The sequence below is a fragment of the Hemiscyllium ocellatum genome, chromosome 10 (assembly GCF_020745735.1).
Source record: "Hemiscyllium ocellatum isolate sHemOce1 chromosome 10, sHemOce1.pat.X.cur, whole genome shotgun sequence".
In the NCBI taxonomy this organism is placed as follows: Eukaryota; Metazoa; Chordata; class Chondrichthyes; order Orectolobiformes; family Hemiscylliidae; genus Hemiscyllium; species Hemiscyllium ocellatum.
In genome coordinates, this window is record NC_083410.1 from 26,322,092 (window position 1) to 26,341,862 (window position 19,771).

The window sequence follows — 19,771 nt, forward strand, 5'->3', positions numbered from 1 at the left end:
TCTGGTTATGAAATGCAGTTTAGATTTATCCAAAGCATGTAGAAAGGTTTTACCTTCGGGTACATCTGTTCATTTAGCCACACACATTGCAGAAATAAAAAGAAATAGTGGATACTATTCATATAAACTCAAAAGTTAAGAGGAAAAGTTGTGGAGAATAAATTTTGTGCATGGCAATGAACTCTGGACAACAATAAAGATTGCACAGTAGGACTGCAGCTGGCAGTTTTCAAAAATAAGGTTTATTTTCCATTACTGTAGACCAATGAGAACTTAAGTATTGTTAAATATTACTTGGGGCCAAGCATTTCACTTGGTTTGACCCACTGTTCAAATTGCTCTGGTGTAAGGTATCCCAGCTTGACTGCCATTTCTTTTAATGTTGTACCTTCTTTGTGGGCTGCTTTGGCAATCTTTGCTGCTTTGTCATAACCTGCAAGTAGAAACATAAATAATTATTCCTTGGTTACAAACAATCCAGAATTATTCCAATTTTGCAAGAACCCCACAGAGCAATTCATGCAAATAAACTTCATTCTCAGCTGCCTATAGTCAAAAACAAAATGCTCAAATTTGTTGATCATAAATATAGACTGAAGAATGAGGGGGGTTCTCAATTCAAACTTCAAATCACACAAGGCATCATCCATTCTGGTACAATGCGGGCTATGAAACGTGGAAACCACTTACTGGTTGCCAATAATCAACTTCCCTCAATCCTTCATGCTGAACATCACCTGGAGAATGCACTGAGAGTATGTGTTCCAAACAGGGAACGTACACATTCAACACTGACAGACTGAGTTGGCTTAACTGTAACAGACTGAACCTAACAAGACCTCAAAGATATATCTGCAGACTAATTTTTGTTTCAAATCAACAACACTACTTAGTAAAACCGAAAGGACAGTGGATGCTGGAAATCAGAAACAAAAACAGAAATTGCTTGAAAAGCTCAGCAGGTCTGGCAGCATCTGTGGAGAGAAATCAGAGTTAACGTTTCTGGTCCAGTAACCCTTCCTCAGAACAGCTATTTCCCAAAGTAAAAACAAAAGCAGTAATATCCATTTACAGACTACTGTCTTACCAATATGTGGGTTAAGTGCTGTCACCAACATGAGTGATTCATTCATTAACTTGTCAATTCTTTGTGTGTTAGCCTGAATTCCAACCACACAGTGGTCTGTGAAGGATACACATGAATCTCCAATCAGTTGGGCTGAATTAAGCACATTTTTGATCTGAAAGAGAGGAACAAATATATTGAAACATCTTGGTTGGAAAATGTAATAAATGTAAAGAACTGAACATTGCTCATTTTTTGTGTCCTCATCAAATTTATCCAAATCAGGAATGATGACTGATAAGATGAGAAACACCTCTTCCTTCCCCAACACAATGTTGTCTTAAAAATAAAAAGAGATCGTAAAGACAGACTTACGGGCAGAGGGGGTGGGGTGGCCATGTTGGTAAGGGATGATATTCAGTCTCTTGCGCGGGGGGACCTAGAATCAGGGGATGTGGAGTCAGTGTGGATAGAGTTGAGAAATTCTAAGGGTAAAAAGACCCTCTTGGGAGTTATCTATAGGTCCCCAAACAGTAGTCTGGATGTCGGATGTAAGTTGAATTAGGAGCTGAAATTGGCCTGTCGCAAAGATGTTACTACAGTTGTTATGGGGAATTTCAACATGCAGGTAGGCTGGGAGAATCAGGATGGTATTGGACCTCAAGAAAGAGACTTTGTAGAGTGCCTCCAAGATGGATTCTTAGAACAGCTGGTGCTGGAGCCTACCAGGGAGAATGCAATTCTGGATCTGGTATTGTGCAACGAACCAGAATTGATCAGGGATCTTGAAGTGAAGGAGCCATTGGGAAGTAGTGACCATAATACAATAAGCTTCAATCTGCAATTTGAGAGGGAGAGGGTACAATCGGAAGTGACAATATTTCAGTTGAATAAAGGGAATTATGGAGCTATGAGGGAGGAGCTGGCCAAAGTTCAATGGTGCAATACCTTAGCAGGGATGACAATGGAGGAACAACAGCAGATAATTCTGTGTATAATGCAGAAGATGCAGGATCAGTTCATTCCATAAAGGAAGAAAGATCCTAGGAGGAGGTATGGATGGCCGTGGCTGACAAGGGAAGTTAAGAAACATATAAAGTTAAAAGAGAAAAAGTATAACATAGCAAAGATAAGTGGGAAAATGGAGGACTGGGAAGCTTTTAAAGAACAACAGAGGATTACTAAGAAGGAAATACGCAGAGAAAAAATGAGATACGAAGGTAAACTGGCCAAAAATATAAAGGAGGATAGTAAAAGCTTTTTTAGGTATGTGAAAGGCAAAAAAATGGTTAAGTCTAAAATTGGGCACTTGAAGACAGAAACAGGGGAATATATTACAGGGAACAAAGAAATGGCAGAAGAATTGAATTGGTACTTCAGATCTGTGTTCACTGGGGAAGACACAAGCAATTTCCCTGAGGTAACAGTGGCTGAAGGACCTGAACTGAAGGGAATTTATATTTGCCAGGAATTGGGGTTGGAGAGACTGTTAGGTCTGAAGGTTGACAAGTCCCCAGGGCCTGATGGTCTACATCACAGGGTACTGAAGGAGGTGGCTCGAGAAATCATGGAAGCGTTGGTGATTATTTTCCAGAGTTCGATAGATTCGGGATCAGTTCCTGCAGATTGGAGGGTGGCTAATGTTGTACCACATTTTCAGAAAGGTGGGAAAGAGAAGGCAGGAAATTATAGACCAGTTAGTCTGACCTTAGTGGTGGGAAAGATGCTGGAGTCTATTATAAAGAATGAAATTATGACACATCTGGATAGTAGTAACTGGATAGGACAGGTCAGAGTCAGCATGGATTTATGAAGGGGAAATCATGCTTGACTAATCTTCTGGAATTTCTTTGAGGATGTAACTCTGAAGATGGACGAGGGAGATCCAGTAGATGTAGTGTACCTGGACTTTCAGAAAGCTTTTGATAAAGTCCCACATAGGAGGTTAGTGAGCAAAATTAGGGTGCATGGTATTGGGGGCGAAGTACTAACTTGGATTGAAAGTTGGTTAGCTGACATGAAACAAAGAGTAGTGATAAACGGCTCCATTTCAGAATGGCAGGCAGTGACCAGTGGGGTACCACAGGGATCAGTGCTGGGACCGCAGCTTTTTACAATATATATTAATGATATAGAAGATGGTATTAGTAATAATATTAGCAAATTTGCTGATGATACTAAGCTCAGTGGCAGGATGAAATGTGAGGAGGATGTTAGGAGATTACAGGGTGACTTGGACAGGTTAGGTGAGTGGTCAGATGCATGGCAGATGCAGTTTAATGTGGATAAATGTATGGTTATCCACTTTGGCGGCAAGAACAGGAAGGCAGATTACTACCTAAATGGAATCAATTTAGGTAAAGGGTACAAAGTACAAAAAAAGTACAAAGAGATCTGGGTGTTCTTGTACACCAATCAATGAAGGTAGGCATGCAGGTACAGCAGGTAGTGAAGAAGGCTAATAACATGCTGGCCTTCATAACAAGAGGAATTGAGTATAGAAGCAAAGAGGTTCTTCTGCAGCTGTATAGGGCTCTGGTGAGACCACACTTGAAGTACTGTGTGCAGTTCTGGTCTCCAAATTTGAGGAAAGACATTCTGGCTATTGAGGGAGTGCAGCGTAGGTTCACGAGGTCAATTCCTGGAATGTCAGGACTACCTTACGCTGAAAGACTGGAGCAACTAGGCTTGTTTACCCTTGAGTTTAGAAGATAGAGAGGATCTGATTGAGACAAACAAGATCATTAAAGAATTGGACACTCTGGAGGCAAGAAACATGCTTCCGCTGATAGGCGAGTGCCGAACCAGAGGACACAACTTAAAAATACAGGGTAGACCATTTAGGACAGAGATGAGGAGAAACTTCTTCACCCGTAGAGTGGTGGCTGTGTGGAATGCTCTGCCCAAGGGGGCAGTGGAGGCCCAGTCTCTGGATTCATTTAAGAAAGAGTTGGATAGAACTCTCAAGGATAGTGGAATCAAGGGTTATGGAGATAAGGCAGGAATAGGATACTGATTAAGGATGATCAGCCATGATCATATTGAATGGTGGTGCAGGCTCAAAGGGCAGAATGGCCTACTCCTGCACCTATTGTCTATTGTCTATCCATCTCCAACCTCAAGGCTGAGTGGAAAAATTACGCCTCGAACACCAATGTAGTACTGACAGAGCACCGCACTGTCAGAAATGCCAGCTTCGAATGAGAAACAAGATTAGATCAGAGAGTAGATTCCTTACAATGTTGGAAACAGGCCCTTCGGTCCAACAAGTGCATACCAACCCTCCAAAGAGTAACCCATCCAGACCCATTTCCCTCTGACTAATGCACCAAACACTATGGGCAATTTAGTATGGCCAATCCACCAGATCTGCACATCTTTGGATTGTGGGAGGAAACTGGAGCACCCGGAGGAAACCCACGCAGACATGGGGAGATTGCGCAAACTCCACAGACAGTTGCCCGAGGCTGGAATTGAACCCGGGTCCCTGGTGCTGCGAGGTTGCAGTGCTAACCACTGAGCCACCATGCCGCCCTAAAACGAGACTCCATTTATCTATTTGGGTGGGTTGGATAGATCCCACCGCATTAATCTGAAGACGAACTGGGGCTTATCCCTGTCCTGTCAATATTTGTCACTCAATCCATATCACAATAACAATTATCTGGTTGTCATTGTTTCTGTTTGTGGGAGCTTGCTGTCTGCAAATTGGCTATGTTTCTAGTGACGAGACTTCAAAATGATTCCAATGGCTGTAAAGTACTTTGAGACATCTGATGGCTGTGCGAATTGCATGTTGCTTTTTCCTCCTCTGCATCAGAAAATTCAACCTTTCAACAGCTTAAATATCACATTGCTCAGAAACAAAAAGAGGGCTGACTACAAAACAAAAAGTCTATTGAGACCTTGAAGAACCACTTAAAGATTGGTTTGTCATCCACTTCAGCACAGAGCTTCCTGAAAATACTTCAGTACTATTTACCACACAGACTATATTTTAAACAGCAGTGACAATGCAGGATTCATGCATTTAGAAGCTTCTTAAAAAACAAAAATACAATTCACTGTGTTGAGAATATGGAACTCACAACCACATGGAATGGTTGAGAACACTTAATGGCAAGTTAGATAAGGGAAAAAAGTGAATAAGAAGAATGTGCTGGGATGAAATGAAGTAAACAGAGTAGCAGTAGGCTTGTGTGGGGTGGATGCTGGGGCACTGAGTAAATTTGAAGGAGAGATAGACAGATTTTTAAATAGTAATGACATGAAGGAATATGGGGAGTGGCCAGCAAAGTGGAGTTGAGGCCAAGATGAGATCAGCTGAGATTGCACCAAATGATACAGCAGACTCAAAGAGCTGAATTGCTCTTAGTTCTTATAAAACACCAGCAGAGAAATAATGACATATTAATTCGAAATAATTTAAATGGTTCTGTTACAAAGTAACTGTGAGGAGCGACAGAAACATTAAATTCTGACAGTGGCAAACTTGGCTGACCATGCCAATTGTTTTCATCTTTGCATTTTGAACTACCAGTCTCAAAAACTTGCAATAACTCCTTTCTTGCACACGCTTTAGGAGGGCAGCAGTAGAAAGGCAACATAAATAAGGAAAGGGAATTAGCTTTGCGACCTCAAGTATCACAAAGCCCTTCACAATCAAAGAAGGACTTCTGAAGTGTAGCCATTGCTATTAATACAGAAAAATACAACCACCAACTTGGATATGGCAAGGTCCCGCATAAATTATCATTACCAATTTTTTTTAAGATTGGTTGCTTGAATCTGTTTGGCTTTGATATCGAAGCCCTGGTGACAAACAGTGACAATTTGAAGTCTTGAATTGGAATTGTAGTGTCCTCCTTCCCCTACCGCTAATCAAAAGTTAATGATTCCTCTTGCTCTTCCCCATTTCAGCATTAGCAATGCAGAATGCACTATCATTCAAGAAATCAGTTCAAGACCCAAACCACAATCTAACAGGAAATGAAGTTTGAGCATTAATATGTTATTTAAAAATATGCCTCGGCAAAAAGGTCTGTATATCAATAACAGTTGGAGTTAGAAGAAAATCAATTATTCAGCCACTCAACCAGTAATATTAAATCATTGTATAGGTAGAAATGCATATTTAACAGTAGCCAATTCTTTTGAACATTATCAGATTTCCCAGCACTTACTATCATGGGTTTGAAAACATTCAGCTCAAAGTGGCCATTACTTCCGCCAACAGTAACAGCAACATGATTTCCCATGACCTGTGCCGCGACCATGGTAATAGCTTCACACTGGGTGGGGTTTACCTTACCTGTCAGAACACAAAAATGCAATTAACATTTGCCATACAAGCTACAATCACACATTACCAGAAATAGGATTTTTTATTGTGTCCTTACTGCAAATGCATGATCACACAAGATGATCTTGTTAGCAACTTGAAGTGAAACTGCTTTCTGATTAGCAATTGTCATGTCTAGACTTAACATTCTTACAGTCTGCTGTGGTTCCCAAAAGCCTAGTGGTGCAGTTATTTTCTTAAGCTGAATCCTGCAGATGCTCAACTTGAAATAAACTTGGAAGTACTCAGCATTTCAGGAAGGATCTGTGGAGAGGGACGAGAGATAATGTTTCAGGTGGGTGACCTTACATTAGAAAATGTTTATTGAACAAGGGGTGAGAGTGGGACAAGGACAAAAGGAATGTTTGCACAATGGTGAAAGACAGAAGAGAATGAACACTTGAAGAGTTCGCCTTCCAGGGTCAATGGTGATGACGCAAGAAAAGAAACAAAGCAAGATGTGCCTAGAACAGATGTGATACTGTCAGAAAGAAAAAAAATAAAGTCACAACCAAAATGAAACAAAAATGGGGCCAGGGTAATCAACTGAACTTGCTGAATTCAATTTTGATTCCAGAAGATGGTCAATTATTTAATTGAAAGATGAGATGATGTTCATCAAGCTTATGTTAACCTTCACTGAAACAGTGGAGTAAGCTGACAGCAGAATGGTCAGTGCAACAGCAAGGTGAATAATTAAAATGACGCCTGCTAGAATCTTGGCATGAGGTTTGGCATGTGAAAGCAGGTATTTCACAAAGTATTCAACCAATCTGTGTTTGCTCTCCCCAATGTAGAAGGGGGCACATTGTCAGAAATGAATACAGTAGACCAGATTGAAAGGAATACACACAAATCACTGCTTTACTTGGAAGGAAGATTGGACACCTTAGATGGTAAGGAGAGAGAAGATAAAAGTGCTGGTAGTATATCTTCAGCACTTTCATTAAAAAATTTTATGGGAAGGTTATGGGATGTCGGAGGTGACTTGGACCAAGATACAATGGAGAGAATGGTGCCTATAGAATACTGAAAGGGGAGAATAGGGGGAGACGTATTTGAATGACTCATTACACTGGTGGTAGTGGAAAATAATATGGAATATGGAAACAAAGAAACACAGAAATAGGGAGGAGGAGTTGGCCATTTGAGCCTAGTCTGCCATTAAATATGATCATTACTGATCATACATTTAATATTCTGTTCCTGCTTACCCCCCACACCCTTTGATCCCATTAGCACTAAAACCTAAATCCAACTCCTTCTTGAAAACATTTGATTTTTGGCCTCGACTGCTTACTGTGGCAGAGAAATCCACAGGCTCACCACACTGTGGGTGAAGAAGTTTCACTTCACCTCAGTCCAAAATGGTCTCCCTGTATCCTTAAACTGCGACACTTGGTTCTCGGCTCCCCAGTAATCAGAGTTTTCTTTCCATCACAATGTGTCTAATCCTGTTCAAATTGTGTACACTTCTATGAGACTTGCTCATTTCCCACCCGACTTTTCTAAATTCCAGTGAATACAGTCCTAACTGATCCATTCTCTTTTCATACGTCAGTCTTGCCGTCCCAAGAATCAGTCTGGCCAGCTTTGACAAAGGGTCAGTTAGACTCGAAACATCAGCTCTTTTCTCTCCTTACAGACGCTGCCAGACCTGCTGAGATTTTCCAGCATTTTCTCTTTTGGTCAACTTTTGTTGTATTCCCTCCATAGACAGAGGGCATCCTTTCTCAGATAAGGAGATCAAACCTGTACACGATATTCCAGAAACAAAAGCATAAGTTGCTGGAAAAGCTCAGCAAGTCTGGCATCATCTGTGAAGAGAAATCATTTTGGGTCCAGTGACCCTTCCTCAGAACTTCAGGTGTGGTCTCATCAAAGCCCTGTAGAACTGCAAAAAGACACCCCTCTCCTATACTTGACCCCTCACATAATGAAGGCAGATATACATTTGCCTTCTTCACTACTTACTCCAGCCACGTGCTTAAGTCCAGTTGCACCCCACCCTTTCCCAACTGATCACTATTCAGTGAATAATCTGTCTTCTGGCTTTTGATATCAAAATGGACAACCTCATATTTATCCACATTTGACTTCATCTGGCATGCATCTGCTCCCTTCCTGTGCAAATTACACTGAAGAGCTTCTGCATTCTCCTAACAGTTCAACATCCCAGACAGTTTGTGTCATTTGCAAACTTGCGAGATAGTACATTTAGTTCCCTCATCTAAACCATTAACATATATTGTGAATAACTGGGGGCAAGCACTATTCAACTAATCACTGGCTGTCACATGGTAAAAGATCAGTTTATTTCTATTCTTTGCTTTCTGTTCTCTATCTATATCAGTACTCCAAGCTCATGCACTTTAATTTTACAGGCAAATAGCTCATATAGCACTCACTGAAAACTTCCTAAAAGTCCAAGTAAATTGATCTATTGGCTCTCCCTTACCAAGTCTACTAATTGCATCCTTGAAAAATTCAAGTAGGCTTGTGAACCACAATTTCCTTTTCGTAAATCCACACTGACTCTGTCCAATTCTTTCACTATTTGCCAAGAGTCGGCTATTTATCTTTTTAGACTGGACTCTAGCACTTCCACTCCACCTGATGTCAGGTGATGGCGGGTGTTAAGGTGGAAGGTAAAGACAAGGGGGAACCTTCTTGCGGTTCTGGGAGGGCAAGGGTTAAGAGCAGAGGTACAGAAAGTAGATTGGATTCGTCAACAGCCCTCTCAACTACAATTAGGGAGGATTCTCACCTGAACAGAATACTGTCATGGAAGATTGCATCACAAGAACTGATGCAATAGAAACTGAGAAACTGAGGGAATAGAATGGAATCCTTATGGCAGTTGAGTGCACAGAAGCGTAGTCAAATTAGCTGTAGGAATATAATGAATTAGTTGATGGCCTATCACCGGGAATGAAGACAGAGAAGTCAAGGACGGAAAGAGAAGAGTTGAATGTGGACCATGTGAAATGGAGGAAAGGTTGGAAATTGGAGGCAAGATTTTAAGTCTTTTTCCAATTTAGTACAACAGCAGGCTATTGCAGACATCATTAGTAATTTTTCACAGTTCTGATGAAAGGTCACATTCTTGAAACATTTTCTCTCTTACAGATGCTACTTGACCTTCTGAGTATTTCAAGCACGTTCTGCCTCGATGCAGTTTCTTGGTGTGCTAACACAAAGGCCAATCAGGCTCACATGTAGTTTCCCAAATATAAATCATCTGAAGTGCACTGATTTAGGCCAGTGATGGAAAAAAGGAAACAGGTATTTTTTGCATCTGTTGTGGTGACTGGAAGACAAAAAGCTTCTGCAACATGTCTCTCTTCTTGGTGAAAAAGGAAATAAAAATGTAGGCATATCACTAACATGAACTGACTTTACAAAAAATGAATAATGTCACTACCTAACACTCAATGCTGTTTGCTTGAAGGATAATCTTCCTTTAATCAGATGAGTTTCAGTCATGGAGTTGTTTGCTTTAATTTGAACAAACTCTGTTTAAATATAGTCCATTTTCTTTAAGGGTACAGAGACTGTGTCTTAAAATAGACTGCACACTATAGGTTTGCCAGAAGTCCCACCTCACCAACTGACACAATGGTGTCAACACTTAATCAAATATTTTTTAAAAAGTACAGGTGACTTCACGTTGTTCTCATATCCAACAATATACATTTTTGAATTGACCAAATGCTGATAACAGTGGAGTCTTCTCACACATAGTAGTGACAGCCTTTAAAAAACCCAATGGTGCCAGACAGAGATTTTTTTTGGTTTTGCTTTCAAGGCTTCATTTCCGTCTAAGCTGACAGAATCAAAAAACCTTCATCTTACTGCTATGGGAACTGCAACTCTGTGGCCTTCAGCACACCTCGATTAACAACTGCAGCACCAGTTAAGCAAAAAAGGAAAGTGACGCACAGTGGTTGAGCACTGCTGTTTCAGAGTCTATTAAAAGAACATAACAGCAATTACAGAAGAACCAAGTTTAGGCTACCCATCTGAGCTGTTGGTTGAGGTATGTTATATGATAAATAGGCCATATTTATGCAAACAGAAAACAAAATTGGAATTGATAAAAAGACAAAACAATGCACTGTACAATTCTAACTAATTTGCTGGACAAGGTATTGCAAAGAAGAGGAAATCAACTTTAAATCCAATTAAAAAGCAATAAAATTCATAATGGAAAACTTAACAGCTAGCCATTAAAACTATTGTTTGAAAATGAAGTTGCTTAATTTAGCAGAAGGGAGCTACAAGATATTCATCTATTACTTTAGTAAAATATTAATACAATTAAAACAGTTACCTGATTGTACAGAAATTAAATCTTTCTGAACCAAAAAGACCTACTGCCAAAATCTTTTGACATATTCTTCTCAGGCCAATCAAAAATGTCTAATTAAAAATGATCACAATAATTTATACTGCAGAAGAAACGGGTTGGCAAATCAGCTCTGACTGGTTGAATCTTTGGCATAGAGAATACAACAAGGAAGCAAAGACTTCCCAATCCTTTGGGGTAACACAAAAACAGCACAATATATTTTTTTCCATTTGTGGAGAATAGGTCCCTGCAATCTAGTAGCTCCTAGTAAATGTAATTGAGTCACATTACAATTTTGACAGGTTATTTTAAATTGGTTGTTCAATTATTAGCATGAAGAGCCGACTGTTCCTTGTTACTTTGACAATGGCACACAGTCACTCAGAGTCAAGCTGCCAACCAATCAGCAGCCCATTTCCTCCTTTATATAAGTAACTGCATTTGTCCTGATGAATGCACAATTAAGGTTTCGTCAAGATTTGAGTTGAGTGGATCAGTGCAACTATTTGTATAAATAAATTATATACCATGATAATCAACTTTTAAAGCCAATATTAAACGTCATCATCCTGTGGGCGGCACGGTGGCACAGTGGTCAGCACTGCTGCCTCACAGCGCCTGAGACCCGGGTTCAATTCCCGACTCAGGCGAGACTGTGTGCACGTTCTCCCTGTGTCTGCGTGGGTTTCCTCCGGGTGCTCCGGTTTCCTCCCACAGTCCAAAGATGTGCGGGTCAGGTGAATTGGCCATGCTAAATTGCCCGTAGTGTTAGGTAAGGGGTAAATGTAGGGGTATGGGTGGGTTGCGCTTATCAGGTCGGTGTGGACTTGTTGGGCCGAAGGGCCTGTTTCCACACTGTAAGTAATCTAATCTTCTCGGAGATATACATGACGACTGAATTGGAGCGGGACCAACATCTTTGCGGGGAGATTTGCTAGTGCTACTCAGGAGGCTTTAAACCAGTGCAAGGGGACGGGAACAAAACAACAGTGAGAAATAAAGGTTGAAGCTGATAAAGTAGGTGAGGGGAGCAAGTCAAATAGCTAAGGCATACAAGAGCTTGGCAGAGAATGAGGTAAGACTGATACATTAAACTGCATTTACTTCAATGCAAGAGGCCTGACAGGGAAGACAGATGAACTTACAGCATGGTTGGGAACATGGGAACATAGCTATTACAGAGACATAGCTTAGGGATGGACAGGACTGGCAGCTTAATATTTTGGGGTATTCTAAACCAAAGATAGAAAAGGAGGCAGCGGCGGGTGAGTGGGTGGCGAGAATAATGTTTTTGGTTATGGATAACTTTATGGCTGTACTTAGTGAGGTTGTTCCTAGGAGATAATCTAGTGAAAATATACGGGTGGAACTGATAATCAAGAAAGAGATGATAATCTTGTTGGGACTATAGTCCCAATAGTCAGTGGGAAATTGAGAAACAAAAATGTAAGGAGATCTCATATATCTGTAAGAATAATAGGGTTGTAATGGCAGCAGATTTTAACTTTCCATAAACTAGGACTGTCATAACATTAAGGGCTTGGATAGAGAGAAATCTGTTAAGCATATACAAGAAAACTTTCTTATTCAAGTATGTGGATGTACCTACTACAGAAGGAGCAATATTTGCCCTCACTTATTTCCCAACAGATAATCAACTGATATCAATGGGGGAGCACTTTGTGGTCAGTGATTCAATTCCCTGAGCTTTAAAATGTAAATAATTCAGATATGAATATAGGAGGTATGGTTAATAAGTTTGCAGGTGACACCAAAATGTAGTGTCGTGGACAGAGAAGATTACCATCTCAGTGTACAACAGGACCTTAATCAAATTGGCCAATGGGATGAGGAGTGGCAGATAGAGTTTAATTTAGATAAATATGAGATGTTGCATTTTAGTAAGGCAAACCAGGGCAGGACTTATACAGTTAATAGTAGGACCCTAAGAGGTGTTACCAAACAAAGAAAACTAGGGGTGCAGGTGCACAGTTTCTTGAACGTGGAGTCAGAAGTAGACAGGATGGTGAAACATCATGTTGCATGTGTAAAGGACATTGCTGAGGCCACTTTTAGAATACGGCATATAACTCTGGTCGCCCTTCTTTAGGAAAGATGTTGTTAAATTTAAGAGGGTGCAGAAAAGATCTACATGGATGTTTCTAGGACTAGAGGGTTTCTGTTCCATGGAGAGACTGAATAGGCAGTGATTTCTCTCCCCTGGAGCATTGGAGATGGAGGGTGACCTTTAAGAGGTATATAAAATCATGAAGGACATGGGTAGGGTGAATTGCCAAGGTCTTTTTCCCAGGGTAGGGGAGTCCAAAACTAGAGGGCATAGGTTTAAGGTGAGAGAGGCAAGATTTAAAAAGGACCTGAGGTATAACTTGTTCACACAGTGGGTGATGAGTGTACGGAAGGAGCTGCCAGACGAAGTGTGGAGGGTACAAATCACACATTATGAATGTAACATTTAAATTCCATCTGGATGGGCATATGCATGGGACTGGTTCGGGGAATTTGGGCCAAATGCTGGTAAATGGGACTGGATCAGATAGGAATGTCTGGTCGGTGCAGACGAATTGGACCAAAGGGTCTGTTTCCGTGCTGTATGACTATGTATTTTTTATTCATTTACGAGATGTGTGCTTCATTAGCTGGACACAATCTAGCTGTCCCCAAAATGGTGGGGAGCTGCGTTCTTGAACGACTGCACTGTATTTGGTGAAGGTAAGCTTACAATACTGCTAGGAAGGGTGCTCTAGCTCCAGGATTTTCACTCAGCCACATTGCAGGAATTGCAATACATCTCCAAGTCAGATTACAGAGTAGCTTGGAGGAAAGTTTGTAGGTGCTTTGTCCTTCTAGATAATAGTGGTAGTGGGTTTGGAAGGTTCTGTATCAGGAACCTTATTGCTACAATGCATCTTGTCAGTGGCACAGACTGTTGTCACTGTGCTATAGTGATGGAGAGAGTGACTGTGTAAACAGTGCCAAATCAAGCAGGCACTGGATAGATGGTATCAAGCTTCTTGGAGCTGCATTCATTGAACCAATGGGAAAACTCCATCGCACACCTCACTCTGCGTTGTAGATGGTGGACACTGTTACTCACTGCAGGATTCAACCTCTTACCTGCTCAAATACACTATATTTATTGGATACTTCAGTTCAATTTCTAGTCCAAGGCAAAACTCAGGATGTTGATACTGGGAGATTCAACAATGGCAATACAAAGATTGTCAAGGGGCAATGGTCATTGCTTGGCACTTGGGTAGTGTGAATGTATCTTGTCAACTGTAAGGCCAAGTCTGGATACTGTCCAGGTCTTGCTACATTTTGAACACAGACTGCTTCAGTATCTGAGGAGGTCTGAATGGTGCTGAACATTGTGCAGTAATCAGTGAACATTCCCAAATCTGACCTTATGATGGAGGGAAGGTCATTGATGAAACTGCTGAAAATGTCCAAAGTTGAGATGACTGACTTCTAACAACTGCAACAATCTTACTTTGTACTCAGCAGGATTCTAATCGATGGAGAATTTTCACTAATTCTCATTGATTCTAGTATTGTTTGAGTTCAGTGATGCCACACCCATACAAATGTGATCTTGACACCAAGGGCAATCATGCTCCTCTCTGGAGTTCATCACTTTTGTTCATGTCAGCACCAATGCTGTAACGAGGTCAGAATTCAATGAGCATCAGTAAACTAATGCTATTCGAGTGCTGTTTGGTAGCATTCTTAATGATCGAGAGTGTACTGATGGGGTAATAATTGACTGGGTTGAGTCTGCTCTATTCTCTGTGTACAAACCATATCTGGACAATGGTATTTACACAGCAATGTCGAACAATGTTATAGCTGTACCGGAACAGCTAGGCTTGGTATGTGTCAAGTTTTGGAGCACACATTTTCAGTCATATTGTTAGAATGTCAGGGTTTTTGCAGTGAACAGTGCCTCAGGTGGTCAAAGTATTCTTCTGACAGGTTTTGAAGTACAAACATTCTTCGATTCAACTAAGATTTCTGTAGGTGCTTGTTTGGTCCTATAGGCAGACAGCTGCTTCCCAATGAGTTACTGAAAAATGTGTTACATAAAGTTTAAACCAGTTACAGATTCAGTGTCATGCATGCATTCCACACAACATGGCATCAACATAACCAAAATAGCCACTTCAGACAGACAAGTCATTTTGCTTTCTGTAGATTGTAGGAGTACCTGGCATGATGCTACTTCCTGGCTCATTTTCAGGCAAGGTAAGTTCACCCAAGCCCGAGCGAGGTCCAGATCCCAGAAAACGAATGTCATTAGCCACCTTCATCAAACTGCAGGCAACAACGTTCATGGCACCACTCAGCTCAACCAAGGCATCATGTGCAGCAAGAGCTTCAAACTTATTAGGCGCAGTCACAAATGGTAAACCTGAAATAAAACAAAGGCAAATTTATTTTCTGTCACTGGTCTGCACTAGCTTAGTTTACCACCTGCCACTTGGGCTATAAGCATACATTCTGATGTGTACTGAATACCACCTATTGCCAGCATAGCTTCAGAAAACCCAAATATTTCACCGTACAAACGATAATGATGGTCCTGCTATCATTTGACAGCTTGATCCCACTGAACATAGATTTACCTCTTACTAATCAAAGCAAGATTGGTTTTGTTTCACTGTGAGCCAGAGGTGCAGGGATGTTATTTTTAAACACAGGACAGCTGGAGAAAAGGAACAGAAAAATAGCAAAGACAAAAAAAAACGATTAAATACTTAGAATATCCCAAGAAGGAAATGCCTAATAACAAGCTCAGTGTTTAACTTGTCAGAATTCAGTCTACTTTTCTAATTTTGTTAATCACTATTACCTCAAAATAAATGAGACAAAATGCTGTGGCAGGATGTACCTAACACAGGTAACTACATTGTTGATATATATTATTCAATATGCATTGATAATGTAGAATGGAGCCCTCATACAAGAGGTACACTAAATCAATCACCACCCAAAAGAGGGTTAAAAAAAAGAAATTAATGCCTCTGAAAGCCCCATGCATCTTTTTGTGTTTTTAATTCAGACTTTCATCTGTGTGGTTTCTTTTCAGCTATTTTCAACAGTGAATGTTAGATTTGTTTGCCTCACACAATGTGTCTACAAATAAAAGAATGTAAGAAATAGGAGAGGCCTGTTCTACCATTCATCAAGATCATGATTAATCTTCCCATGGCCTGGACTCCCCTGTTCTGGCAGCCCAAAGCTTTCAAGGTTCCTCATATTCAAAAATCTACCTCCTCTTTAAATACTTTCCGTGGTCTAACCTCCACAATTCTGGGGAAAAGAATTCTAGGCATTCACTAACTTCAAAGAAGAAATTCTTCAGCATCTCAGTTTTAAAATGAGGGTCTCCTTATTGTGTAAGCCCCCTAGCTCAAGATCACCTCACTCATGGGAACATCTTCTCAGCATCTACCATGACCAGCCCCCTCAAATGCTTGTATGTTTTGATAAGATCACCCCTCACTCTTCTAAACCTTCATGAATAAAGACCAAACTTTTTTAGCCATTCTTGATAAGTCATGTGTTCATCCAGAGAATCAGTCTAGCAATCTCTTTTGAACAACCTACTGTGCCTGTAAGTCCTTGATTAAATACAGGAATCAATACAGGATTCTTGGGGCTTTCAGAGGCACTAATCTTTTTTTTAACCCTCTTTTGGGTGGTGATTGATTTAGTGTACCTCTTGTATGAGGGCTTCATTCTACATGATCAATGCATATTGAATAATGTATATCAGTCCTCCAAGTGTGACCTCACCAACACTCCTTGTTTGAAACTCAGATCCCCAGCCATAAAGGTCAAAGGCCCATTTGCCTTCTTAAATTATTTGCTGCATCTGCATGCTAACTTTTTGCGTAACAAGCACAAAATATCTAGAATCTGCTGTGGTGCGCTTTTTTTTGGAGGCTCTCTTCAATTTAATAATAGTCTGCAATATGATTCTTCCTAGTAAAGTGCATGACCTCACATTTTCCAATGTGAAACTTTAATCTGCCAAGTTTTTGTCCATTCACTCAACCTCTCTCTGTCCCCTTGCAGATTCTTTACGTCCTCATCACAACATGACTTCCCACTATTTTTGTACTGTTATCAATTTTGGTCACATTGTAATCTGCCCCTCTTCCAAGTCATTAACATTGATAGCATATAATTGAGGCCGTAGGCATAATTCTTGTGGCAATCCACCAGTTAAGTCTTTCCAAACTGAAAAAGACTAATTAATCCCAGTCCTTTGTCATTTGTTGTGTTAACCAATCTTCAGTCCGGGCTAATACATTACTCCCAAATACCACTAGTTCCTTTCTTGTGCAATAGCCTTTTACGAAGCAGTTTGCTGAATGCCTTCTGAGAATACAAATACACTAGAAACACTAGTTCCCCTTTATCATGTTGCTTGTTATATTCTCAAGTAACTCTAGCAAATTTGCCAAACATGGTTTTGTGAAATGGTAACCATGTTGACTCTAATGGATTGTGCTAAACCTTTCTAAATACTCTGCTATTTCTTCCTTAATATAAGACTCTAGAATTATTGCAACATGTATTCTGCTAACTGACCCATAGTCTCCAGTCTCCTTCCCTTTTTTGAACAGGGGCATCACATTCACAGTTTTCTAATCTGCTGGAACCCTTGGGTGCAAGGCATCGGGTCCTGACAACATTCCTACCTTTAGTTTCAATACTTTTTCCTGGTGAACAAAGTTAAAAATCACACAACACCAGGTTATAGTCCAACAGGTTTATTTGGAAGCACTAGCTTTCGGAGTGCTGCTCCTTCAACAGCAGCGCACCAAATGCTAGTGCCTCCAAATAAACCTGTTGGACTATAACCTGGTGTTGTGTGATTTTCAACTTTGTACATCCCAGTCCAACACCAGTACCTCCAAATCATGACTTTTCCAGGTGATACAGACTGTTACAAGAGCTTTCCTCCCCATTGTAAACACTCCAAAGATAACAAGGTGTCAAGGGTCCTATAATTAGCTATCCTCTTTCTTTTCATATAACCATAGAAGTTCTTATTCTTTGTTTTCATATTTCTCGATAACTTACTTTATAATCAATTTTCTCTCTCATTAATTTCTTTTTTGGTTGTCCACTCCTGGTATCTAAAAAAATTCCAACCTTCTGACCTAACACCAGTTTCTGCTATTTGTACAGTTTACTTTTTGGTTGAATACTCTCCTTAAGAGTCTTTGATAACTACAGGTGGCTCATCATTCTCATAGAGTCCTTCTTTTTGCTTCAAATAGATTTTTGCTGAGCATGACGGAAAACAGTAAGATAGAATTGCATCATCAGGAAAGGTTACAGCATAGGTTACTGTGCATAATGATGTATCTGACCTGTGAGCTCTGAGACTTTGGCAGCCACCTTCTCCGCGAACCCTATTCTTGTGTTCAATCCTGTTCCCACTGCAGTCCCACCAGCGGCTAACTCATATATTCTTGGCAGTGCAGCCTTTATCCGCTCCATACTATATTTTATCTGCTGTACATAGCCACTAAACTCCTAAGTATGAATAAACAGAATAGACAGTGAATTTCAATCAATATTTTAAAGCAAAAAATTCAGTCAATTTGAAAAACTATTTCACAGGAGGACACCATGGTCACAGTACTTTTTTTTTCTAAAGACTAGTTTAGCAAAATAACCTTGACAGTGGTGTTTCAAGTCCACAGAGACTGGTGAGAATGATGGCTTTCTTTCACTTGAGTGATCTCAATCCATTTCTTGGCATGAGACTCAACCCAAAATTGGCCACAATTTTCCACAAAGTAGCATTTTGACTCCAAGTCTGGGGACCTGGGTTCAAATCCTGTCATGGTAGATGGTGGAATTTGAATTCAGTCAAGACTCTGAGATTAAGGGTCTAATAATGACAGTGAAACCATCGCCAATTGTCACTAGTGTCCTTTCAGGATGGAACCTGTCATCTTTATCTTGTCTGGCCTAACTGTGACTCTATTCCCACTGCAATTTTGTTGATTCTTAACTGCCTACTGGGTAATTAGGAATGAGCAATAAATATTGGCATTGTCAGAGATGCCCACATGAGTAAATAAAAAATGTTTCTGGAGGCAGAAGGGTGGAATGGGAAGAGAGACTTCTACAACAATTAAACTGTGCTGAATTTTACATTAATGCACAATGCTACAACACAGCAGAAGCAGCTTCAGACCAGACATTTATAAAATTTAACGAGAGATTATTTGGTAATGAAACTGGGTGCTTAAATGGGTAAATATTCATCAGCATTATTATCCCTTAGATGATTGAAAAAAACAAATAGTTTCTCTCCAATCTGTAGACAGATGCACCAAATAATTTCAGGTTAATAGCTACAGAATGGAAATTAAGCCCCACTTTCACTTTAATTGTGTTCTTCAATCAATTAGCCACTAGTTACACACAGCTAAATGGGAATTATGGTATGGATAACTGCATTTTTGATTAGCAAATAGAAAATGAATAATAAGCACTATTGTTGGGTATATGATCTCAATACTCATATTTGCACAACATTTGTGTACTTTAACCTTTGATTTGTTGACAAGGTGAAAAGCAAAGTGTGTTTTCATCCGTTGTGCGCTTTCCTTCTTTGTTGATTATTTTTAGCAATGCATCAATAAGCAATGAGTAACACCATTGAAAACAGCAAACTTTAACACCATGGGAACACGAGCAACATAAGGAGATGGGTGCCAGATTGATGCATCAGAATAATAATGTCAGTGGGACAAGGCAGGTCCAAACAATAATGAGCATCTACAAGAAATAGCCAGACCGCCCAAATGTACGAACAAACCTCATGGACTCAACATTTGAATCCCCTGCCATTCAGACTTCTGCCCCTGCCAGATAGAAATTGCCTTTATCAAAGTCACAAAGGACACCCTACAGGGCTGGGACATTGATAGGCAATGCCCCTCATTCATTTTAATCCATCTGC

The 19,771-nt window shown here is 40.3% G+C and overlaps 1 protein-coding gene across 1 annotated transcript in view; it reads right to left on the minus strand.

Moving 5' to 3' along the window:
* Window positions 1–220: 220 nt before the first annotated feature.
* The window catches only part of fh (fumarate hydratase), a 40,760-nt gene continuing 21,209 nt past the window's right edge, over window positions 221–19,771 (minus strand). The window contains exons 6-10 of the mRNA XM_060831352.1: window positions 18,165–18,330; window positions 14,984–15,187; window positions 6,250–6,377; window positions 1,088–1,241; window positions 221–433 (exon numbers count right to left, since the gene is read on the minus strand). Coding sequence (XP_060687335.1) covers window positions 291–433; window positions 1,088–1,241; window positions 6,250–6,377; window positions 14,984–15,187; window positions 18,165–18,330 — 795 coding nt within the window. The 3' untranslated portion in view covers window positions 221–290. The remainder of the gene's footprint in view (window positions 434–1,087; window positions 1,242–6,249; window positions 6,378–14,983; window positions 15,188–18,164; window positions 18,331–19,771) is intronic.